Source organism: Dipteris shenzhenensis, chromosome 7, assembly GCF_047967505.1.
Source record: "Dipteris shenzhenensis isolate YYH24624 ecotype China chromosome 7, Dip_SZ_1.0, whole genome shotgun sequence".
In the NCBI taxonomy this organism is placed as follows: domain Eukaryota; kingdom Viridiplantae; phylum Streptophyta; class Polypodiopsida; order Gleicheniales; family Dipteridaceae; genus Dipteris; species Dipteris shenzhenensis.
The window spans coordinates 16,661,466-16,686,918 of record NC_141602.1 but is presented as its reverse complement, the minus strand read 5'-3'; the positions used below and the strand labels follow the sequence as shown (position 1 = coordinate 16,686,918).

The window sequence follows — 25,453 nt, the reverse complement described above, 5'->3', positions numbered from 1 at the left end:
TTAACTTGGTAATCTCTTGGTGAAATCTGGTCACCTCCGTGACATGCTGGCTGTGCAAAGTTGCCAGAGCTGTAGCATGTTGGCTGCATAAAGATGTCATTGCTGCTTCCCATTCCTGCCTGTATTATAAGGGATAGCATGGAAAATTGCAGAAAAAACTGAGTACATCTTGAGGTAAAACACTGATATTTACAGTGATGGCCAAACAGCTTGGCAAAATCTAACAGTGCAAAAAAAACCCAAACACCAACAGCCATGTATCAACCCTTCTATGAGATTACAGAGGGTGGTAAAGCTACAGCCTGTTCCTCTACCTTCTCCTCTTCCGCCTTCGTATTTGGCTCTGTGGCTTTTTGCACATCCCTTTGCTCTGGCTCAGTCATAGGTATCTGTGGATGGGGTGCTTCCTCCTCACACTCAAGCGTGTCCATCACATTTCTCAGATTTTCATACTTGTCTTTATATCGGTGGTATCGCCGGTAGTAATGATCCTTTTGCTCTTGCAAGGTGGACTGGGAAGTCTGGAGGGTGGCCAACTGCATCCGAAGAGCTGTGAATTCTTCCTTCATGGATGAACGCTTCTTTTCCAATTCAGCCACTCTGGATTCTGATTTTTCTTTGGCAATCTCGGAGGAAGACAAAGACTTTGTTAACTTGGTAATCTCTTGGTGAAATCTGGTCACCTCCGTGACATGCTGGCTGTGCAAAGTTGCCAGAGCTGTAGCATGTTGGCTGCATAAAGATGTCATTGCTGCTTCCCATTCCTGCCTGTGATTATGGAGGCGATCCTCAAGGGCAACCTTCTGAATATTCCAAGCGATGTCACGCTCATGTATTACTGAGTCCTTCTCTTTCTGCGACCTTTCCTCCTATTGTCGAAGTGTCACGCTAGTGGCGCACTGCTGGGCGGCCTGAGCTCTCTCGAATTCTAACTTTAAATGTTGCTGTTGAGAGAGGAGCTTATGAGCATAACTTGTGGAATTGAAGACCGCTGTCCCAAGCTGCGTGAAGGTGTCATCCATGATACGTTGAGCAAGATGCAGGGACCTTTTCATCCACGCATACCTGTCGCTGTAATTCATCTTGTCCGCCAAATTAATGACATCCCCCAATTCCTCAAACATGTCAGGAAGAGCTCCCTCTTCCTCGGTTGACAGGTTTCCTGTAGGTGCCAATTTGTCCAAGTGCACAAAACATGTCGGGGCCCTGGAGATCTTTTTGTTCTGTGCGAGGTAGTCCTGCAAGGGAATGGTGAAGATTTGAGTGAGATCCTCCTCTTCCCCACATACTGGTGAGCGTTTTTTGTGAAGGACAGATAGTAGTTGGCTATAATCTTCATTCTGTTTTTCCACCAGGGAAATATTTGAAAGAGGTGGGCCCGATGAAGCAGCTATGTAAGCTGTGAACATATCATTCTCATGAAGGGGTGGGCAATCCACAGATTTGGGCAGAATCCCTCCCTCGAATACCTCCTCTGATGCTGAAGTGGCTGATGGAGCATCTCCGCGAGAGGGGCTCCCACTCCCGTCTCTAGTCCTGTCTCTACCTGGGGAGGCCGAAATGTGAAGTACACCCTAGGATGACATCTCCTGAGAAAGCCCATGGGAGTGGGAGTCGGGTCCCCCAGGCTAAGATTCAGGTCCAACACTTGGTCCAAAACATGATCAGAGGTCACCTGAACTGTGGTGATGACTGCATCAGTGAAAGTGGTAGGGGGTGAAGACGAAATAGCTACAGTCCTGCATAACAATACACCTGTCGAGGAAGTCCCGGGTACAACAGTCATCGTCACTGGTACAACAGGAGGTGTACCTGGTGCAATCCCTCCCATGGAAAGTCTGGAGATCACTGGAGAAGCCTGGACAAGTGTGACTGATGGAGAGGCAAGTCTTGGCATGGGCACGACTGACGGAGATACAAGACATGTAACTGATGGTAACCGTGTGGCACCGGTAACAGAATATACTGAAGAAGCTCCAGTGCAGACTTCATGAGGTGGCGCTCGCTAAGGTGTCCTCCTGAGCGAAAGAGGAGAAGAGGCAGTCCCGGGGGAAGGAACACTGGAAGTGACAGTGAACGATGTGGAAGAGGGGGTGACAAGAGGGGAGAGAGATGTGGAAGGGAGGCGACCTGTGACAATGGGAGGAGGGTTGGCCTTCCACTGATGAAGTAAGAAGGTGAGGTGGGGTCCACAAGTACAGGTATATGTGCCCCGACGCTTGCAAACTGTGTTACGAAAGGCAGAGTAGAAGAGTGAGGCAAAATCATAGGGAGTGACCGAGAGGATGGAGTCTAAGGCAGAATGGATCGCCTTGGTGATGAAGAAGTGGCCTGGGGCAGAGTAGAAGTGTGTGAACAAATACCTTGCTAGAAGCGCCTCTCGGCTGTTTCCCTCGAGAACTTTCTTGCACTCATGTCCTCTGCAATGAGTTTTACAGGTAGACAAGAAGGACAGGATTGTGGGTGAGCCAGTGTGAGGTGGCAAAAAGGGAAGTGTGGGAAGACGGAGATATGTTGATACGAGACTAGGAGTGAACATGTGACGGGAATTCAAGAATCCGAATGTGTCTGTTGCAAAGTCATAAGACTGAATGAACGCAGTACACATTTGGACGTCCACCTGGGGAAGTGTGACATCATCAAACTCCACGAGAGACATGCGGGCTATCTCATCAGGTGACAAGATGCTAGACAACTTGAGTGTGGGATCGAGGAAAGGTTTGAAAACCAACCGAATGATCGAGGAGGATGAAGCTGGGGGTGGAAGATCACAAGCCGTACTTTGTGGGGCCAAATCACCGCCACCTTTACTGTGACCACTGTGCCCACTGGATGCCCTGGATGGTGTTTTGATTGTACCTGTGGGGGGCAGATAGTCAGAGCCTCCATGATCTGAATCAGAGGAACTCGAAAAGGGGGATAGCTCCTCATCCGATATGATAGTGATCCTATCGCAGGGAGGTGAATCTGCAACTGCTCGAGGTCGTTTCGAAGTGCTTTGTGGTGGACCCGGCACCTAGGTCATCATGGTGCATTTGCCAAGTGATGCCATGGAAGATGGTCCTGATCCTGTCGTGTGGCTTGCTCGAGCCCGATGGAAGTCAACGAATAAAGTATCGCGGGGTAATCTGGGTTTGTACTTGTGGCGAGAGGCACGAGTAGGCATGAACGATGGCATCGTATGCAGAGGAAAAGAGTACGAGGGGGTGTCGATGTCGAGGTCTGGAGAGGCAAGGAGGAAGGAGGAGGTGTTGATGTCGAGGTTAAGCCCGGAATCTGCTACGAGAGAATACGTTAGCAGATCCACCAGTGCAGGCCCATGCTTCGATGGAGAGGAAAAGAGTGAGGAAGGGGTGTCGGTGGAGAGGGAGAGTAAAAGGACAGATGTAGACTAGGGGGGAGGAGGGGGGGGCTGGAGCTAGGAGGGGAGGTGATGCAAAGGGTGTAGGGAGGAGAAGGGGGGAGAGTTGTTCCAGAGAGGGGGACGTAGGCAGAGAGAGGGGGCTGCACAGGAGAGAGGGGGAGGGGCAGGGTGATGGGTAAAGGGAGAGCGGGGAGGGGCTGTTGCGCAAGAGAGGGGGAGGGGACTATTGCGCAGGAGAGGGGGATAGGGGAAAGGTGGGGGGTAAAGGGGAAGAGGGGGGAAAGCCTGTTGCACAGGAGTGGGGGAGGGGGCTATTGCACAGGAGAGGGGGAGGGGGCTGTAGCGCAGGAGAGGGGGAGAGGGCTATAGCGCAGGAGAGGGGGAGGGGGCTGTAGCGCAGGAGAGGGGGAGGGGACTGTAGCACAGGAGAGGGGGAGGGGGCTGTAGCGCAGGAGAGGGGGAGAGGGCTGTAGTGCAGGAGAGGGGGAGCAGGCTATAGCGTAGGAGAGGGGGAGGGGGCTATAGCACAGGAGAGGGAGAGGGGGCTGTAGTGCAGGAGAGGGGGAGGGGGCTGTAGCGCAGGAGAGGGGGAGAGGGCTGTAGCGCAGGAGAGGGGGAGGGGGCTGTAGTGCAGGAGAGGGGGAGAGGGCTATAGTGCAGGAGAGGGGGAGAGGGCTGTAGCACAGGAGAGGGGGAGGGGGATATGGGGTAGGAGAGAGGAAAGGGGGAGGGAGGGGGGGGGTAAAGGGGGAGAGGGGTGTAGCGCAAGAGAGGGGGAGGGGGCTATGGCGTAGGAGAGAGGAGAGGGGAAGGGAGGGGGGTAAAGGGGGAGAGGGGTGTAGCACAGGAGAGGGGGAGGGGGCTATGGCGTAGGAGAGAGGAGAGGGGAAGGGAGGGGGGTAAAGGGGGAGAGGGGTGTAGCGCAGGAGAGGGGGAGGGGGCTATGGCGTAGGAGAGAGGAGAGGGGAAGGGAGGGGGGGGGTAAAGGGGGAGAGGGGGGGCTATGGCGTAGAAGAGGAGAGGGGGGGACAGGTGGTGGGTAAAGGGGGAGAGGGGGGGGCTGTGGCATAGGAGAGAGGAGAGGGGAAGGGAGGGGGGTAAAGGGGGAGAGGGGGGGGGCTGTGGCATAGAAGAGGAGAGGGGGGGACAGGTGGTGGGTAAAAGGGGAGAGGGGGGGGCTGTGGCATAGGAGAGAGGAGAGGGGAAGGGAGGGGGGTAAAGGGGGAGGGGGGGGGGGGCTATGGCATAGAAGAGGAGAGGGGGGACAGGTGGTGGGTAAAGGGGGAGAGGGGGGGGGCTGTGGCGTAGGAGAGAGGAGAGGGGAAGGGAGGGGGGTAAAGGGGGAGAGGGGGGGGGGCTGTGGCGTAGAAGAGGAGAGGGGGGGACAGGGGGTGGGTAAAGGGGGAGAGGGGGGGGCCTGTGGCGTAGTAGAGAGGAGAGGGGAAGGGAGGGGGGTAAAGGGGGAGAGGGGGGGGGCTGTTGTGTAAGAGAGGAGGGGGGGGGAGAGTGGTGGGTAAAGGGGGAGAGGGGGGGGCTGGTGTGCAGGAGAGGAGGAGGGGGGGGAAGGGTGGTGGTAAAGGGGGGAGAGGGGGGGGCTGTTGTGCAGGAGAGGAGGAGGGGGGGGAGAGTGGTGGGTAAAGGGGGAAAGGGGGGGCTGGTGTGCAGGAGAGGAGGAGGGGGGGGAAGGGTGGTGGTAAAGGGGGAGAGGGGGGGGCTGTTGTGCAGGAGAGGAGGAGGGGGGGGAAAGGGTGGTGGTAAAGGGGGAGAGGGGGGGCTGTTCAAAGGGTGGAAAGAGAAGGTGTTTGTAAGAGAGAGGTAGGAGTTGGACATAGGGTGGAAAGAGAAGGTTTTTGTAAGAGAGAGGTAGCAGTTGGACATAGGGTGGAAAGAGAAGGTTTTTGTAAGAGAGAGGTAGCAGTTGGACATAGGGTGGAAAGAGAAGGTTTTTGTAAGAGAGAGGTAGCAGTTGGACATAGGGTGGAAAGAGAAGGTTTTTGTAAGAGAGAGGTAGGAGTTGGACATAGGGTGGAAAGAGAAGGTTTTTGTAAGAGAGAGGTAGGAGTTGGACATAGGGTGAAAAGAGAAGGTTTTTGTAAGAGAGAGGTAGGAGTTGGACATAGGGTGGAAAGAGAAGGTTTTTGTAAGAGAGAGGTAGCAGTTGGAAAGAGAAGGTTTTTGTAAGAGAGAGGTAGCAGTTGGACATAGGGTGGAAAGAGAAGGTTTTTGTAAGAGAGAGGTAGGAGTTAGACATAGGGTGGAAAGAGAAGGTTTTTGTAAGAGAGAGGTAGGAGTTGGACATAGGGTGGAAAGAGAAGGTTTTTGTAAGAGAGAGGTAGGAGTTGGACATAGGGTGGAAAGAGAAGGTTTTTGTAAGAGAGAGGTAGGAGTTGGACATAGGGTGGAAAGAGAAGGTTTTTGTAAGAGAGAGGTAGAAGTTGGACATAGGGTGGAAAGAGAAGGTGTCTGTAAGAGAGAGGTGGAAGTTGGAGAGAAGGTAGAAGGAGAAGGAGTTTGTAAAATAGGATGAAAAGGGGAGGCCGTAGTTAGAGAGAGAAAGTGACACAGAGTGAAAAAGGGAGGCCGCATTTTAAGGGTGGTCATTTAGAGAGAGATACTGGCACGGGATGAAAAAAGGTGGTCACACTTAGAGAGAGAAAGTGGCTCGGGGTGAAAAATGGAGGGCTCACTTAGAGAGAGAAAGCGACACTCAAGTGGAAAGAGAAGGACCCATTTAGAGAGAAAAATTGGCACCAAGGGGAGAGAGGAGGAGCCATGTAGAGAGAGAAAGTGGCACTAGGGGCAGAGAGGAGGACCCTTGTAGAAAGAGAAAGTGGCCCTCACTCAGAGGGAGAAGATGTCACCAGGAAGGAGAAGGAATAGGAGGGTGTTTTCTCATTGATCATGGTACCTCTTGATGCGTGACCCATTCACCGGGGCAGGTAGAAGTCTGCCTTCTAAAGTGGCCAAATAGACTCCACCACTTGGGATAAGCTTGGCAATGAGAAATGGACCTGTCCAACCACTCACAAACTTAGGTTTGTGTTTGAGAAACTTACTGGAATACAAGAGTTCTAAATCTCCGACTTTGAAATTCCTTTTTCTGAGGTTCCGGTCATGCCAAGCTTTTTGTCGCTTCTGCCAAACTTCTTGAGCGAAAACTGCTTCACGTCGATGCTCTGCCAGTGCTTCCAAATCCCACAAGCGTTCCATTGTGCAGGCTTCAAGGTTGTCGTTTTGTAAGCCGTTCGATAGGCGAATAAAGCAGCTGGAAGTATGTCGTCCCAATCGGCTAGAGAATTTAGGCAAAGTTGATGCACGATCCCGCACATTGTGCGATTTGAGCTCTCAGCTAGACCATTGGCACGTGGGTAATAGGGAGATGAAAATTTGTGAACTATTTGAAGCAGGTGAACTAGTGCAGCAATGGTGTCATTTAGGAAGTGAGACCCTCTATCACTTATCAACTCAACAGGACAACCAAACCGAGAGATGATTTGGTCATATAGAAATGTGGCTACTACCTGGGCTGTACAGTTCTTGACTGCCTTGGCTTCGACCCATTTGGTTCCATAGTCGGTGGCAAGTAGAGCATACTTGTTCCCTCGGCGTGTGGCAGGAGAGATGGGTCCAATGAAATCCAATCCCAAGCGATAGAAGGGAGGCACCAGAGTGAATGGTTTGAGAGGGAGGTACTCACGCCTCATAGGCTTGGGGCTCGCTCGTTGACATGAATCACATCTGGTCACATGAACATGGCAGTCGCGGAAGAGCTTGGGCCAACAGAACCTTGCTCGCATGATCTTACGAGCAGTAGCATCTGAGGCCATATGCCCTCCACCTATGCCAGCATGTGCCTCTTTAAGAATGGATTGTGTCTTGTGCGGAAGCACACACCATCTCAAGATCTGATCCTTCCCAAGCTTGTACAATTGACCTACAATCAACTTAAAAGGAGCAGCTTGAAGGATCCGTTTGCGTTTCTCTGTTGGAGTTAATCCTGGAGGAAAGCCATATGTAGACAAGAGGTGTACTATGTTGGCATACCATGGTGGCAAGCAGTCCACCGCAAATAGGCATTCATCAGGTAGTGCTGTTATTCCGAACAAGCCCGCATCGTGTAAGTCATCGGTGATACCACTAGCTGGTTCCCCGAAATGTAACCTGGACAAGTGGTCTGCAGGTTGATGCAGTCTCCCAACCCTCACCACAATGTCGAATTCAAATTCTTGAAAGAGAAGAATCCATCTGCTTATCCGGCCACCAAGAGTAGGCTTATTCAATAAATACTTAAGAGCTTGATGATCAGTGATGATCACAAACTTGTTGCCCAAGAGGTAGTGATGATACTTGGTCATGGCATAAACCATGCCGAGGCCCTCCCTTTCTATGGTATTGTAATTGTGTTTTGCTCCATTGAGTTGTCGACTTGCGAAGTAGATGGGCAAATCAATCTTAGTATCCTGGTTAGGTTGAGCCAGTATAGCACCTACTGCCCACCCACTAGCATCCACATGGACATGAAAAATTACATCCCAATCGGGCTGCCTGAGGATGGGGGCCTTCACGAGGCGATGCTTCAGATCATCAAAGGCTAGTTGTTGTGGGGTGGCCCAGACAAACGATCGGTCTTGATGTAGGAGTTCTGTCAATGCAATAGCAATGTCGGCATAGAAACGTATGAACCTTCGGTAATATCCTACATGCCCTAAGAAGGACTTCACTTCTTTGGGTGTACGAGGGATGGGCAATGAGATGATCACCTCTACCTTTGCGGGATCCGTGGTCATGCCCTCAGCAGAAACAATATGACCAAGGAGAACACCTCGGAGTGCGAGAAAGAAACATTTGTCAGGGTTCAAACACAAGCACACTTCTCTGCACTTATCAAAGACCCATCTCAACTTATGTAGATGATCATTTTGTATGGCCGGATCAAGATGGGAGGCTGATTTACCATTAAAAATAGAGAAGTCATCTAGAAATACCTCAAGAAACTTGCCGATATTCTCTTGGAAGAGTTTGGTTACAAGTCGTTGAAAGGTTGCCGGGGCATTACATAGTCCAAAGGGCATCATTCGGTAGGCATATGTTCCCCATTGAGTGACAAAGGTAGTCTTGGGCTGATCCTGTTCTTTCACTCGAACTTGGTTGTACCCGCTATATCCATCCATGAATGAGTATAAAGCATGTCCTGCCACTGTCTCCAACACTCTATCTGTGAAGGGAAGGGGGAACCTATCACGTCGTGTTGCAGCATTCAAACTCCGATAGTCAACACATATTCTAAGTTTGCCGGTCTCTCTTTTGGGTACAATGACAATTCCACTGACCCAATCGGAGTAATCCACTAGGTAGATTAATCCTGCTTGCTCCATTTTCTGTATATCTGTTTGGACTGCCTTACCGTAGTTGGGATTCATGCGGTATGGACCTTTAATCACAGGGTCTGCATCAGGATATAAGTCGATGCTATGCTCCATGAAATCAGCGAATCAGCGGGCACCCCCTTCAGATCCTTGTAGGACCAAGCAAAGACATCCACAAATTCTTTAAAAAGGTCGGTGACTACAGCTAGAAGATAGTCATGTTCCCAGACCCAAGTGGCTAACTTCAAATGCCTAGATTGGTCCTCACTTCCAATGTTGAGATACCGCCAGTTCCGTGCCTCATCAACAGGGGCAATGCATTGGGATGTTGAGGTACTTGGTTCACCCATTCTCAGTCCTGTATGTGCTGGAGTATCTTCAAGGGGAAAGTCCCCCTCCACTTCAAGATGAGGGGTAACTAACTGGGGGGTTCTCAGGCATTGACTGAGATGTAGAATTAGTAGATGTTGCAGATGTTGTGTGCCTTCGATGCCTCGGTGACTGTTTCAGCATGCCCCGGTAAGGTAAGCCTTCCACCTCATAAGTGGTTTCTGGAAGGTCTTGAATTGAGGGGTGGTCGGCTTCTGATAAGAAAAGGTCAAGCAAAGTGAGATCGGCCATGTCCTCATCTCTGTATCCGATATGCACCCTGGGTCCGCCCAAGACCTCAAGCTGTTGGTGGTGATTCTCCTCAAGTTCAGCAATGTCTATGTCACTTTCTTCTAAATCACTATCATCATCAGTCTCGTCTTCATTAGTGTTCCTGTTTTCTCTATCACCATCATTGCACTTAGCAGCACCATGGTTGTACACCGTAGTACCATGGTTGTGCACTGTAATACCATGATTGTACTCTAAAGTACCATTGGTGGGTTGTGCCCTACTAGCCTCATCCCTAGTAGATCCTTCATTGTATCCTATAGTATTGTCAGCATCATTTTGACCAATGTCCTCCATGTCGGCCACTGGACGATCCTCAATGTTTACTACAGTACCATCATTGTCCTCAGTACGATCTGTAGTACCACTAGTGACCATTCTCTTATACATGTGTGGACTATTGCAAAGTCCAAAGGGCATCCTTTCATAAACTAGTTCAGCCAGACCCTGTCGTTTTGGGTGGATTTCTGATACTGCAAGTAGGTGTTCTTCTTGATCTTCTTGTTGGCATAGTTCCACCATGTTGACCGCTAATGAGCCCAGGGCTCCCATCCAATCCAAAATGATAGCCTCCTCATCTTCTTGATCAGCCCGATCCAACAAGTAGGTCAAACTTTCAAATCCTTCTAGGGTTGTCTCCTCATTGATACCTTGGTCACCACCCCTGGGCCAGTCCCCATAGGCCCAATGCTCCTCTTCGTCAACTCCGGCTTGTTCTTCAAAATCCTCCTCTCCTAGTTCTATTGGTATGTGCCTTGCCTGCCCTGTGACCATATCTATTTCGAGGGATGTCGATCCCAGGGGCAATCGAACTTCATCAGTTGACCAATCCTGAATGGCTTTTGAAGACCGCAACCATGGCCGACCAAGAAGTAGAGGGTAAGTTTGTCCATTTTCGGTCATATCAAGGACAACAAAATTGGAGAGAAAAGTTACTCCGCCAATCTTCATGTGAACACCTTTGACTGCACCCATTGGTTTTACTCTGCATTGATCAGCCATGCGTACCTGAAAGTGAACATCACTTGTCAACTTCAACCCTAGTTTTTGGAGTGTACCTTTTGGCATAATGTTCACAGCCGCCCCACCATCGAGGAAGACGTCCTTCAGCTCCACTCCATGGATCTCCACGGTGAGCTTGGACTTTGTTCACAAGTGAGGGTAGCGTAGGCAGAGAAGTGGTCCGGTGTAGACCCATGCTGAGCCAGTAATGTCTCTGGTGGTGGCCCACTCGGAGTAGATCCCTTGTGTCGACCTCCTGGGAGGCGATTCAGAAATGTAATAGTCTGATGCTTGATTTGGGGGGACAATAGGAAAAGTTGTCGTAGAGTGAGGTTGGGTTTGAAACTCATAAGATCTTCAAACAAGGAGTAGTGGTGGACACTAGCATTAGCCTTTTGCAACTTCATCGTCCTAGCCTCTGGCCGAGGGTCGAAGCTTACACGAGGATGTGGATGTAGGTCTGAACTGTGAGTCATTGTCTCCAGTGGTTTCTCTTCCATTACTCCTTTCCCTTTTTCCTGGGCAGAACTAGATCTTGTCCCCATAGCCTCTTCTCTGTTGAGTGCTGTTGAGGACAAAGTGGGAGGACCTACTCGTGCCTCCTTATCCCGGTACTGTCCGAGGGTTGTCACTTCTGTTGCAAACCTCACAATTCTGGACTTGCGGGATGGAAGCTGAGGTGTGCTACCTTCATCTTCAGAACTTGTTTGAAGATCTCTCGTGACACCCTTTACTACCTCCTGATACCTCAAAGGCATAGAGTGATCCCCCGAGGATGAGGCACTTCCAGAGTTAGTGGTTGACCTTAATGGTTATGGGCCCTTCGAGTTTGTTTCTGAATCACTATCAGAAGCCAGCATGGGTGGTCTATTCCTGGGTGTACTGTGTACCTTGGAGGAGGAGAATGACCTCGGTGGGGGAACACTTGTCGAACTCATTGGTGCTGAGGTCTCCGGTGGTGACTCTGAGTCACCCTTACATTTGTCACCTTTTGTATGTGACCGTGTCACAACGCCCAACACTGCACCAATCAAATGGGGATTGTTGCCCTCCCCCGCCACTACTACATCGACCATATTCACTTGGGATGCGGGTTCCACTCTTCTATTGGGACAATCTCTGGTGTAGTGGTCATTTGTGTTGCACTGTGTACAAGAGGGTCCCCCGAATGGCTGTGTACAATCATCTTGGTAGTGGCCGTAATCGCCACATCTGTAACACATGATGGGTCTTCTAAAGTTTGTACCCCTGCCTGCACCTCCGCGTCCACCTCTGAAACCACCCCTTCGACCGTGTTGATAAGGGGGTCCATAGCCACCTCCTGACATAGGTGGTTGGTACGGGGCATAGTATGGCTGAGGATAGAAATAAGGGGAACCAATTGAATTGGGGGCAAGAGCTTGGAGCAAAGGGGGAGTCGGAAGCAATGGAGGTGGCATGACAGGAGGAGGAGGTGGCATGACAGGAGGAGGAGGTGGCTCAGATGCTCGTGCAAGAGGGGGAGCAGGAGATACTTCTGCTGGACCAGAAGTTATGGGTACCGTTCTGTTGATTGCAGCAACCAGAGGTTCCCTCGAGGTATACTCTGGAAGAAGCTTCCTTAATCCTTTGAGGTACCTACACTCAGAGGCATCATGTCCATGGATCTCACAAAATGTACAAAATGAGGTAGAAGTAGGTACCTTTCGCTTGGAGGGGCACTCCCAGTAACCATGGTTAGAACCCTTGCATTTGGTACCAAAGGCCACTTCGAATTTGGGCCCCAAAGGACGATTGGCCATCCACCTTTATTCTATCTTTCAGGCCTTCTTTGATTTCTTCTAACTCCTTCTTGAGTTGCTACCATGCGGATGATCCCTCCTCTCTTGGGAGTTGGGTGGTCGTATTCGTTGATGAGGCAAAGCTTAACTGTGACCATTCCATCTTGATAGCTTCTTTTAGGAAATCTTGAAGTGAGGCATGTTCAGGGAGTTTATCCACCAACCTTATAGCAATGGAAGGGAGTAATGCTTTCAAAAACCATCCCTTCGTAATAGCATCATTATGTGGCACAGACATCTTTGCCGCCAAGACCCTCATCCTTGTGTACATCTCAGAGATGCTTTCTCCAGGCTTCATGGTGTCAGTGGACAACTCTTGGACAATCATGTGTTCGAATTTTTCCAACTTGAAAGTGCGTAAGAATTCCTCCCTTAGGTCTGTCCACGTCTGGAAGTGGTCCGGAGGAAATTGACTGTACCATACATCCGCTGCATCCTCCAATGACGAAGGAAAGATGTGAAGGAATGCATGCTCATTCTCCACACCTTTAGCTTTACATGCTGTGAGGAACTTCCTCACATGAGCTTCCGCATCCTCATGGAGGTGGCCTTTGAACTTTTGAGTCTTCACGTGGACCTTGTTGAGTAGCTCAAGAAGTCTAGCTCTGTCTGGGGGACTGAGAACGGCCATCCCCACCCGAGAGGTTGGAGAAGATGCAAGAGTTGGAGGGAGTCCCGATGGGGCTATAATGAGTGTTGGTGTTCCCAAGGAGGAGACCACCCCGACAACTCCTCCTGTGGAGGACCACAATGGGGAAGTCACTATTGATGTAGTCATAGAGGGAGTGTACCCAGATGGTAGCGCGTAAGTGGGGGGTCTCGGTGTTGCAGAGGGAAAGGGTGAGAACATGGAAGATGTGGGGGTGAAAGAGGATGGGAGAGCATTTGGGAAAGAGAGGGACGGAGCTGAAGTCATGGATGAGTAGGCAGAAGGGAAGGAAGGAGGTGGTGGAAAAGGCAACACTGGTGTGGATGGAAAGGGAGATGAAACCATCGTGGCAGGTAAAGGCATGGCCGAAGCAAAAGTACCCCCCAATGGAATAGATGTAGAAGAAGGATTAGCTAGGAGCCCGGAGCTATGCATAACAGATGAGGTAGCAGCTTGTCCACAAGAGGTTGAGGCAGGAGCAGATGGAGTCACCACTCCGGTAGAAGAGGTGGTTGATGAAGACATCGTTGCAGGAAGAGAAGAGGGGCTTGCTTGACCTTGATGAGTCCCTGAGGAGCCCTCGTCCTTAGTACCCTCTTCTTTCACCTATTCTCCGCTTTGCACTTCTTCTCCAGAGTTCGGATCTGACCACCAGGGTTCCTGTTGATCCAAGTCAATGAGAGTGTTGATGAAGTTACTTGCTCTGGCTACTGCTCCAGTGGGCTCACTTTGTGCTCGAGTTGCGGGCTTCGCAAACTTACGTCGCACGTAATGCTTCTTGTACCTAGTTTGGTCTGCCGGAAGTCTTTTCTCCACTCTCCTCAAGTACCTCCTAGTTCTCTCACTAGCTCCTTCAAAGGTTTCAGAACTACTCGGCATAAGACCTCTCTCTAGGACCCTAGATCACGACTTCTCTCGTGCTACTCAATACCAGCAGTGTCCCACCGTGATCACCATAAACTGTTTGAGGGGAGGGGTTCCTATCCTTCCGGAGGTGTTACCGGAGGCCAAAGGCCACTGGCGTGAGAAGCATGAGTTTTGCAATGCTCTAATGCAATGGATCATGCAGAGTGCACCGTGCAGTAGTGTGCGAGTGTCGTATGCTATACTGCAGTGAACGACGACGTACGAGTGCACTATGCTAAATGACAATCATTGGTGAACTCCACAACATAAGCAAAATAAGAAAATCCTACACTGGTGAACAATCCCCATATCCGGAAGAGACAAGAGAGATGCGAAAGTGACCGAGTTGGCCAATGTACATATCACTGGACGTGTCCCCAGGTCACAAGTTGCAAGTCACAAGAATCACCCCTTGGTTTATCTTTGTTCACCCTTTGTAACTCCTTGGTCACCCCCTTGTTCACCGCTCTGTCACCCCTTATGTAGGAACAAGAATGGAGAAGAGTTGTGCACACAAGAGAACAAGAAGTGAACACAAGTGAACTCCAACTAAAATGTTTAAACAAATGAAGTACACGTACTTGGTATATATAGTCCAAGTACTAGAGCACACAAAAACTCTAAAATAGACCAAGTCCTAGTCTATCATACACCACCATATCATTGTATATATCTCTACCAATTCGCCCTCAATGAGATAGCTGAAATGCTCTGGAATGATCTCAGAAGCACTTGTAGTACCTAAAGTACCATGGTTGCACAAATTCATCCACATGTGGATATAGCAACCTATGGTAGTACAAAAGAAAACAATGTCATTTTACAACCCCCTTTGATGTTGTTTGAATGTCTTGTATCCCCAAGCCATGTCGTTGTCATGTGAAGAGAGATGCTGATGACAAGCTTTTAGTGAAGATAAATGCCATATTGTCCTTAGTGGAACAATAAGTGAGATTAATGAAGCCATCTATGATACAATCCCGCACATAATGATAGTGATTTTCTATGTGTTTCATGTGAGTATGAAATACAGGATTGTTTTCAATAGCAATGCAACTCTTGATGTCACAAAAGATCGGAGTTGCATCACCATCCTGAGCATGATGCAAGTCATGTAGAAGCTTCCTTAACCACATACATTCCATGGTGGCTGAATTTGTAGCTTTGTATTCTGCTTCATTGGAGGAGAGAGACATGCGATCTTGCTTCTTACTGAGTCATGAGATGCACGCTGAGCCCAATGAGAAGCAATAGCCGAAAATGGACTTGCAATCATCGATGTCCCTTGACCAATCTAAGTCGGTGAAGCCACTCATAGAAATGTCACCATTTGAAGCATAATGCAGCCCATAGGAAAGTGTACCATGTACATATCTGACAACCCTCTTCGTTGCATTCCAATGCATGAATGTGGGACATGTTGGAATATGAAGCCAAATTGAGTCTAAAATGAGTGTTCTAGGTGGTCTAGGTGTGGTTTTATAGTCTAGTGAGTCCTAGACATGCCACATGTCATATTGGGAGATATCCCATAGACATTGTGACTTTCTAAAGTCTAGTGGCACACTATATAGTGTTGCACTTGTTTATTTTCTATTACATTAGTCAACATCAAGCTATCTACATGTGAGTATTTTGGTTATCATTGCCTAGCACTTGTTCTTTCATTTTCTTTCCATTTGACCTTTCCATTATACTTTCCATATTTCCATTTCGTTCCTAGTTAGCTTGGCATTCTCCTACCACCATGTCTCTTCATATGGTACCAGAGCAATGTTCCTAGCCCTGCTCTCTCTTTCCCTTTCCCTTCCAAGAGGTTGAGGTGAGGGAGGCCAATGAAGCTACTCTACCTCCTCCTCTTTCTAAGGCTACCCTCTTCTCTCCTTCCTTGAGCTCTCTTATCCACGCCATGATCTGCCACCTCTCTTCTCCTTCCTTTAGTTCAGCTACATCTTTCTATGACCTACGGACATTGTGATGCTTCTATATGGATCTAGAAGGGCTTTGTGTCTTCAAAAAAGTTGTAAAGGACCTTAAGTACTACAAATTTCGTTTTTACATCATTGCAATCCGAGCTTTTTGTGAAAAGTTATAGCCCTTGCAAGAAGTGACAAAATTTGTTTCTGCGCATGAATTTTGTTCTGGAGCTCAATGATTTGACAGCCCAAGCAGCCAGCTCAACGTAGAGCTATCCATCCTCTTCATCATTAACCTCTACTCCAGCCCACCATTTCCTCCTTCTGCCCGACATTCTATTGGAGCTGCCGAGCTTGATGTGAGCTCCAAACACTTTCCGACTTCTCTGATTACCGCCCGATTGTCCTTGGTGCCCGAGCTCCACTTTTGACCGACTCTCCGAGTGCTCATGACACCTCCTACTTCGACATTGGTGAGTCTCCCTTAGCCATTTTGAGAGTCACTATGTGAGTGCTCCATCTAGCTACCCCATGGACTTCACCGACACATCTTTTGGGGCATTCCTGCCTAACGCTTCTTCAACATCGTCATCGTCTTGCAGGGTGCAGTGGCTACTTGGAGGACATCTCTTATCATAAGAGATCTATTTTTTAAATTCCTACAGCTTGATGTATTTTGGGGTCCTCTACCCTGGGTAGTCCCCCTAAAATGATATGTATTGAGTGTTTGGTTTTCATTGAGTCTAAAGTTCCTCTGCCTTGAATAGTCCTCCTAAAAAAATGTATTGGTTTTCCTATTTTGGTGTGTGGCTTCCTAACATGTCCTATTATAAAGCCAAGGGGGCATGTACTGTTGGAGCCATGTATTGGCTTTGATAGGTTTAGAGGGGGATGTATTGTGGGAGCCATGTATTTTTTTTTTTAATTAAGAAAGAAAGAAACTCGCTAGAGCAAGCTCTGTGTGTCTTCACAAACAATGCAATCAAAGACAATGCTTGGGCATCCCTGCGATCAAACCTCTTTTGATCCTCCATGGGAACAGTAGTAGAAGACTAAGTGGTAGTGCGAGAGTAGAAGCTCTGCACTTGCTAGATCCAGTAGGTCTAGCCTCATCACCATTGACAATGTCCCATAAGCCCTTTCCAACCAAAATATTCCTCCAACATTAGAGGGGAACGTGTCATTATGTGGAAGGATTTGCTCTCCTGGGCCCCCATTGCAGATTCATGGGTGATTGGAGGTAACTTTAACATGGTTGCAGACAAAAAAGGGGGTAGAGAAGGACTTCACTCTTTGGAGAGAGCAGCTTGGGATGCCTTCCTTTTTCACTATTGTGGCAGAGATACTTGGTTGGATGATGCCTTTCTTATTCAGTCATCACAGTCCCTCCTATTCTCTTGGTCAAATAGGAGGCAGCAAATGCCTATTCATGCACGCATTGACAGATTCTATGTAGATGATTGGGCACTAGACAAAGGTGGATCAGTATGCATTGCTGCTGGGGTTTCCACTTCAGACCACTTTCCTATTGTGCTAGCTATCTCAGAGCCTCACTTGAGAGGCTAGTCTGCCAACATCAGGATTCCAGATGCCTTGTACATAGAGGAGGACCTTACAGATGCAACCTTGTAGATATGGGTTTCTCATGTCCAGGGTGGGCAGCCATCTCCATCACATGTAGCTGCTGCCTTTTCTGGTATTAGTGACTTCTACCACTCAGTTGTTGTACCAAGAGATAAGATATTCTCAGATGTGAGATTGGTGTTTGCCAGCAGTTGGCAGCTTTGCAAAGGGAAGAGCAAAAATGGCCTTTAGATGCTTGGATTCAGGAGCGCCTTGCTACAGCAAGGGCTCATCAGCAGATTTTGCTTGATCAGAGAGCAGAGTATGCCTTTCATGTAAGGGAGTCCTTCTGGATTCAGATGGGTGGTAGAGTCAATAAACACTTTTTCTCTACTCTTGGCCCTAGACATAGTAGAGAGAGTGTATCCTAGCTTATTGACTCACATGGGATTTTACAGACAAATCCAGATGATGTCATGTGCATAGCTTCAGATTTTTATGCCGCCCTTCTTACTGCAAATCCTGACACACGGGATAGAGAGGATGCTAGACAGGTTATTTGGTAGAGCATCCCTTTGTTGTGGTGAAACTAGATATGCATGTTTTGCTTGATGCACCTTTCACCAACATAGAGTTCAGGACTGCACTTTTAGCCCTTCACAAGGGCAAGTGCCTAGGTTATCGTCGGATGGCCTCACCCCTTCTTTTTTCATTACATTTTGGGATATGATTGGAGACTACATTACATCAGCCCTGCAGGGCATTTGGGACTCTGGCGAGATGCCCAGGTCACTCACAGAGGGTCTCATCCACCTTATCTCGAAAGGAGGTTGTAGAAATTCAGTATCCCAGTGGAGTCCTATCACACTTTTGGGGACATGTTACAAGGTTCTGGACAAGGCAATCAGCCTCCGATTGCAGGCCCTTCTCCCAGATCTTTATTCATGACACTTAGACGGGATTTGTGCATGGCAGAAGCATTTTTTATAACATTTACTCTTCTTGGGAAGCTTCAGAGTGGGCCATGTAGAGCGGCCAGAATCTTGCCATTCTACTCTTGGATTTTGAGAAAGCTTATGACAGAGTAGATTGGGATTTTTTGGAGGGTGCCCTTCTACGTTTTGGCTTTACTGATGCTTGGATCAGAGGTGTTTCCTCTTTGTACAAATAAGCCCATAGCCAGGTACTTATTAGTTGGGTAAGGGGCGAGAGATTTCAGATTTCTAGATCAGTCTAGGGATGCCCCCTTGCTCCTTTTCTTTTTTTGTTTGTGGCTGAAGCTATGAGTATCTATGTTAGATCTCAAGCTGACATCTTTGGGCTGAGACTTCCCATCAGAAGGGAAGAGGAGCTACTTGATAGTGAGTTAGCAGATGATATAGCAGTTTACTTGGATGCCACACCATAGACACTCACTTCTTTCAGGGCAGCATTGGATTTATTTTGCTTGGCAGCGGGGGCGCAGATAACCGATCATGTGGAATGATAGTATATTAGATGATCATGGCAGACCACTTGGTGCCTCACTCTACATGCAGTGGTCCAAGTGGGAGAGGGGACCTGCCTAATCATTGGGGTCATGGAAAGCTTTCTAAGACAGGACATCTCAGAGGGAGTGTAGGAAGAATCTTGCAAATTGAGGCAACCCTTCCAGTAATTGGGTAGACACAAATGATATGCCACTCACTTGCTCCACTTGGGCAGGTACTTTTACGAGAGGCGGTGTTCCTCTTCAGGTTTTGGCCTTTCGAGATGCACATGAGGATGCTTTGGATTTTAGTGTGCATGATGGTGGCAGATTGCTCAGATCCACAGAGGACATCTTGGTTGAGTCTACTTTTCAGCCTATCAGGGTTGTAGGACTTTTGGTGCAGGGATGAGATTCAGAGTGGTTCCTCGACCCAGACCCCTAGCTTCTCTCCACCGGATCTTGGAGGCTTTGGCTCTATGGGGGAGTTCCCATTATGTATTTGAAGTGGGACCCTGGAGAGTGGGAGTGGATTGACACAGGGCATCGAGAGAAGAGCATCCCCTTCTTTCATTACACGGTCAGTAATGGCAGGACATTCCAGCTCAATAGTAGAGGTTGGAGACCTTCCAAAGTTCCTCATTGGGAGACATTTGACATCATTGCGGATTTGCAGAGGTGCTTCTGGAAGAGACTCTGGAAATCCCACAGGAATAGAAAGATCACTCTTTTCTTTTGGCTTTCTATCCATGGTGGGATTGCAGTGAACCTTTGGAGATCCAGGTTCGGAGATCCCGTGTAGCCTCAGCTAGGAGGGCTTCTTTCTTCAGGGAATGGAAGGATTCTCCTTCTCTGAGACTTCTACAGGGTTGAGGTGGCACTTTCAGCCTCAGCCTTGGTTGTTTTCCACCTCATTCTAAGGAGGTTTATTTATCTTCATGATTTCATGATGTATTCCGCTTTGAGCTTGCTCTCATGGATTTTTTCTCTTACTTAATAGAAGTCTCTTTCTCAAAAAAAAAAACTAATTGTGGGTCAGCTATACAAGTTGGGGAAAGACCATATTTCAAGGCGGTGTGTGCTCCCTCATGAAACACAACCCATCCTTCAAGAGGCTCACTCAGGAATGGGGGGAGGTCATATGGCACCAGAGGCCACGGCTAGAAAGATAATGCGCTCGAGGTTGTGGTGCCCAAAGCTATTCCAAGACTGCTACGCTCATGTGCACCACCGTGACTCATGTCAAAGAGGTAAACCAAAGCCTACCCGGAGGGAGTACCTACCCCTTCAACCCTCCAACCTTGTACCACCCTTCTATAAATGGGGATTGGATTTTGTTGGACCAATCTCTCCTACCACTCGAAGAGGGAACAAGTACGCCCTGATTGCTACCGACTACGGCACCAAGTGGGTGGAGGCCAAGGCTATGAAGACATGTACCGCTTAAGTTGTGGCTTCCTTCTTGTATGATCAAATCATCTCATAGCTTAGATGTCTTGTGGAATTGATGAGTGACAGAGGTACCCATTTTCTGAATGATGTTATTGCTAACCTCATCACCCAACTACAAATCATTCACAAAATATCTAGCTCATACTACCCTCAAGCCAATGGCTTGGCTGAGAGTTCCAATCGTGGACCATGTCTCATATTGTGGGTCACTTATGTCTCCATTCCTTGGAGGATTGGGATTTTCTACTCCCAGTTGCTCTTTTTACCTACAGGACAGCATACAAGGCGAGCACTGGGTACTCACCGTTTCAACTAGTTTATGGCCTAGAGGCGATTATGCCCTATGAATTCCACATGAAGACAACTAGGGTTATGGCAGAGAGGATGGTAACTTGGAAGCATGCACGGTTGAGCGATTATGGGATCTTGAAGCCTTGGATGAACATCACTGCCGTGAAGCAGTCCTTGCTTAGGAAGTATGGCAGGGGAGGCAAAAAGCATGGCATGACAGGAATCTCAGGAAGAGGAAGTTCAAAGTTGGTGACTTGGTTCAGCTATATTCAAGTAAGTTCCTGAAGCATAAACCTAAGTTCATTAGTGGGTGAACAAGTCCCTTCTAAATCATCAAAATTATTCCAACTGGTAGTGTTTACTTGGCCACCTTGGAAGGGAAAAGATGATGGCGTGTCTAGGACAGATGTATGATTTGCTCCATGGCTTTCATAGAAAATGAAGAGATGGTGGGTGCTACGACCAGATAGGGGGCGATGGCACACATCATTGTTGCACAATAAGGGTCCAGGAGTCGATCTAGCAGTGTCTATGGGCTGCTCAGCAGTCCAGGACATCTACAAGTGTTGGTGCAATGCACATGCCAATTGTTTACATGGGGAATGGTGGCCTGGCTCATGAAGGGCGGGCAGTCTTTTCAGTTTGAGGCTGAGGTGGGATTCCCAGCGTATTTGGTGAGTGGAGATTCAATGTTGTGCCAGAAGATCACATGAAGGTCACTCAAATCCCCACACAACACGGAGGATGACATCTGGGAGACAGTGCTAGTATCACTGGCATAAATGGGTTCTGAGGGGTAGCCCTGTGATAGGGGGGCAGCCAGCAGATTAGACCTGCAGCAACCCTCGTCAGTATTTGGCTAGACATTATCTTTATCCTATGCTCAATTAGGGTTAAGACTATTGAGTCGTGAGGGTTTCTGCAAAGCCTGGCATATAGGTACTATCTACAATCACACGGATCAGGGAATCCATTGATTACCATCTGTTGGCGCCTACTCCTTGGGCAGTGAGCTGCAACCCAAGAAAGAGGCTGCAAAACAGCCAGTCTCTCTTTCTCCACAATGCTCTTGGGAACAGCTGAACTTTCAAACCATAAATAGAAGGTTATTTTTTGGGGAATTGACCCCCGCCCCTCCCCCCCCCCGCAACCAACCAAAAAGAACATACATACCTGACTGATATAGTTTTTCAGGTACAGCACAAGAAGCCTCCAAGAGAAATGACTAAATAAACTTTGAAACATCTGCTTTATTCCTCTAGGAAGGTACTTTTCATGCTCAGAAATGCAACATTTATTTTTAAAGCTAAACAAGAAGCATCTGTCCTAGGCTTACATGTAGATAGACCCATAATGGCAAACAAGAAGCATCTGTCCTAAGCTTACATGTAGATAGACCCATACGGCAAAGTATTACAGAAGCTACCATAATTGAATATCCTATGAATACACAAAACACTAATTCAGGGCTTTCATCTAGTGACAAGCAAGAGCAATGTTATATCATCCGGAATCCGAATTCCTTACCATTACAGCAACAGTAAGTTCACCTTTGGCCAGGCACACCATACAGGACAAAAAAGATGACAAACTTTTCGGACACTTTAAATATGATTATCATACAGACACTTGAACCCTTGGGGCAGCTGCCTGCTGAAAAATACATCCTCCTGTACATTTGTAACTTCTTACAAATCATTCATACGCTATCCCCATGTAGAGCTCTCAGTATTCCCCATATTTGGGGGTAAGACGATCATGTTCTACTGTCTAGATCAAATCGATGGGAATTGAAGCTGGGTCAAGTTCCCAGAATCCTTCTAAGACCCCGAATGTTTCTCCTGCCATTAGTGTATGGGCAGGAATCTGATGCGAAAACCTTGGCAAGTCTTTTGTAAGAAACTGCTGAATAATTTTGATCTGCTGAAAGACCGTCTTAAAACCTTCAACCTTGACAAGAGGCACAATACTCATGCCCCTCTCTTCAATGAAATCCGTTACAATTGCTACCATTTCATACTCGCGCTTTGCACTAGCTGCTTTCAATCTGACCGGCCAATCCTTATATAAAGCCCAAATCTCACCCCGTTTTGGATATATCATAAAAGTGCTCCTTTGGCCTATTGCACAACTTACCTGGTGTGAAAATATATTAACATGTTCAGTAACTGTTGATTCACCTAGTTTGTATTCTCCACAAGAACAAGAGAACCCAGAATTTAACCAAGAAGAGGTCTCCTTTGAAGGAGAGCAAGCTTCAAGCCACGACATGTGTATTCTCAAAGGCTTCACTGAAACAATTTCACTGATTTGTGAGTAATAACGAGGCATTCCGTCATCGTCATCATAGACCGCCCAAACCTGGCCCACTGAGAAATGAAGCTCGGTACGATCCTTGTCAAAGTCGTTGAAGTCTGAATCTGGCACATATATATTATCAACATCGATTGACGGTTTGGACAAACCAGCTCTACTCTCTTCACATGGATGAGATTTGGGAATATTCCCTGCATCACCAATGCTCGGATGATCCAGTGTTTCCTTACAAGTCCCGTCCTTTCCTTCTATTACAACATCTCCTACAGTACAGAATTCATTTAGCTTATATTCTTCAGACACTCTCAAACTACTGTTCCTGGTGTCGAATTCAAAGAAATTTGACGAAGACCCACCGCTTAAAGAAGGTTTATTTTTCTCTCCTAAAAAAGATGGCTCCTGTACATCTATCCTTGGCTTCTTTGGATCCTGATTATCATGACCACTCGCAAATACAAAAGAATTATTCCTCTTGCATCCCAAGGAGGCGTTGAAAGCATTTGGCATCTGGAACGAGTTTGTTTTAGAAACCAGAACTTCCTCCTCGTTAATATGTCCACACCTCGGTGGATCCTTTTCAAACTGCATGGTTTCACCACCATCTTTGAACACCTTTCTTGATGACGAGTACCTTGATGCATGCAATCTCCTGTCTATCTGAAAACTGTTTGTAGATTCACATTCCTTTTTCAATTCACTCGCCAACTGTTCAGGGGAAGGCTGTTGCTCGGATGCCCTGGCAAACAATTCATCACGTGCTTCTCTAACCTGTGCAGCAGCTTTCCATTTCCTTTCGTGTCCTCTCTCTCTCCTTCTATCTTGTTGCTCCCTTCTATGTTGTTGCTCCCTAGCCTCTTTTTGTACTTTAACTCGCTCCGTTCTTGCTTTTTGACGGGCTTCTTTCTGTGCCTTAATCCTCTCTTTCTTCACTGTCTCGTATGTCTGGCGCACCATTTCTGCAGTTGCTGCTACCGAAGCCCCATGGTCTGATGCAGTGGTCCTGCAAGCTCCTCCCGAGAGTTGGAGATTACAAAAGGAGTTTAAGCTTGCACCATTCGCTTGATGATGCGAAGATCCAGCTTTCCTTCTGAAACTGTGTTGCTCTGGAGCATACCCTCTGCCGACTGTAGGAACTTCAGTCGCTACAAAAGGTTTATGGCAAGATGGGCAAGGCAGCTTCTGATTCTCGTACATCCTCAAATACTCAAGCTGTATTTTACAAAAGGAACATGCGGTCCAAAAGGTGTAGGATTTTTTAGTAGGCTTTGGTTGCGACCAATTAGCGTTCCTAGAACGAGTGAAGTGATAGAAACCATTTGAGTTCCCCGCGGCTCCTTTGCCTTTAGGTGACTTCCACCCGCTGTGATGAATGTCGGATCTCCTCGTCGCATCATGGGCTGCTTTCTTCATCTTGTCAGAGAGCACTCCCCAAGCCTCTGAAAGAAGCTTAAACGCTCCTTCTGCACCAACGGCTTTGTTCTTGTCGGGATGGAGAATTAGAGCCAACTTTCTGTACTGCTTTCTGATTGTCACATCGTCGGCTGTACTGTCTGTCTGAAGTATGGCATACCAGTTGTGTTCTACTCCATTAACTTTGTCTTGTGCTACCATGTATACATCCAAAACCGCTATGAGCTGAGGGAGCCCCTCCAGGTCCGGAAAGAGGTGCTGGGCTTTCAATGCAAACTTTTTGGCGCCGACTAAATCGTGCTGCAAAAACATTTGTTCGGCAATATCTCTTGAACGGACAGCTTCATCCTTGTTACATTCCATGTCTTCTAATCTGACGGAAACGATAAAAACCTATGAGGAAATAGCTTCTGAAGATTGTGCACTGTATCCTTACCGAAACACTAATAAGCACAATAAGAGCGAAGCAAGAATCTGGAAGCCGCATGGGGCAACTGATTGAGCAAAGCACGAGAAATCGTTAGAAAGCAAGCAGCTGGAAATCGAAAATGTGGAGAGAACGAACCTGCAGCATTCGTGGAGCGGAAGAAAGCGCCTGAAATGTAGCAGATCCGAGCAGGGATGCAATTGAGATCAGAGGAGGCGAGGTGGAACGAGGAGGTCTGTGCAAGCAATCGCCATAGCCAGAGAGCAAAGCCAAGTGTCATGATTGAAGGCAAATCGCCATAGCCGGAGCTCAAATCCAAGCTCCAAAAGGAGCTTCACTCCCAAGTGTCCTCATCACAATCGGCAAGAGCAAGATGAACCTCAAAGAGCTAACTACGGTCAAGGGGTTTGGTATCTGCCCGAACCACTCCAAATGAACCAATCAAAATGATTAAGAACAATGGCTTGTCTTTCAACCTACTAAGCTACCATGGACTTGTCTCTATCAAAGGTTTCTTTGCATTGTTGAGTTGATTCTTGAGCATGATAATCTTGGACACATTCTTTGCATTGAACCTATTCTCCAATGTTTCCCTTGGATTAGCTATATATTTATTTCTCTAATATACACAATTTAGTGATTATTCTATCTATAGATGCTTTCATGTGGATGGGCACAATTCTTGGTTTTCGTATAACAGAGCCGTTGCTTAATGCAAATGATTTTTGCCTTTTCTAATTTCTATAACAATGTTCCATAATTTGCCTTTTCTAAATGTTCCATAATTTCTTGAGTTGAAAGATGTTGACAAGCTTGAGCTTTAAATTTCCATTGTTGTGCCAT

At 47.7% G+C, this 25,453-nt stretch overlaps 1 protein-coding gene across 2 annotated transcripts; it reads right to left on the bottom strand.

The window, feature by feature from the left end:
- Positions 1-22,041: 22,041 nt before the first annotated feature.
- On the bottom strand, positions 22,042-24,955 carry LOC147900011 (uncharacterized). 2 transcript variants are annotated; one of them, XM_087377285.1, is made up of 2 exons: positions 24,749-24,955; positions 22,042-24,551 (listed from the first exon to the last, which is right to left on the bottom strand). In XM_087377285.1, exons 1-2 carry the CDS (start codon positions 24,888-24,890, stop codon positions 22,228-22,230), a joined length of 2,466 nt encoding a protein of 821 aa, XP_087233411.1. In that variant the 5' UTR covers positions 24,891-24,955; the 3' UTR covers positions 22,042-22,227. The 2 variants fall into 2 exon arrangements, with proteins under 2 accessions (XP_087233411.1, XP_087233412.1); XM_087377286.1 differs by having other exon boundaries at positions 22,042-24,556; positions 24,749-24,879.
- Positions 24,956-25,453: the final 498 nt, after the last annotated feature.

Bases quoted from the DNA above. Each gene is read 5' to 3' on its own strand.
- LOC147900011 (XM_087377285.1), bottom strand. From the start codon at position 24,890: ATGACACTTGGCTTTGCTCTCTGGCTATGGCGATTGCTTGCACAGACC. The intron at 24,552-24,748 runs GTTCGTTCTCTC...CCGTCAGATTAG, and splicing joins CCGCTCCACGAATGCTGCAG to AAGACATGGAATGTAACAAG.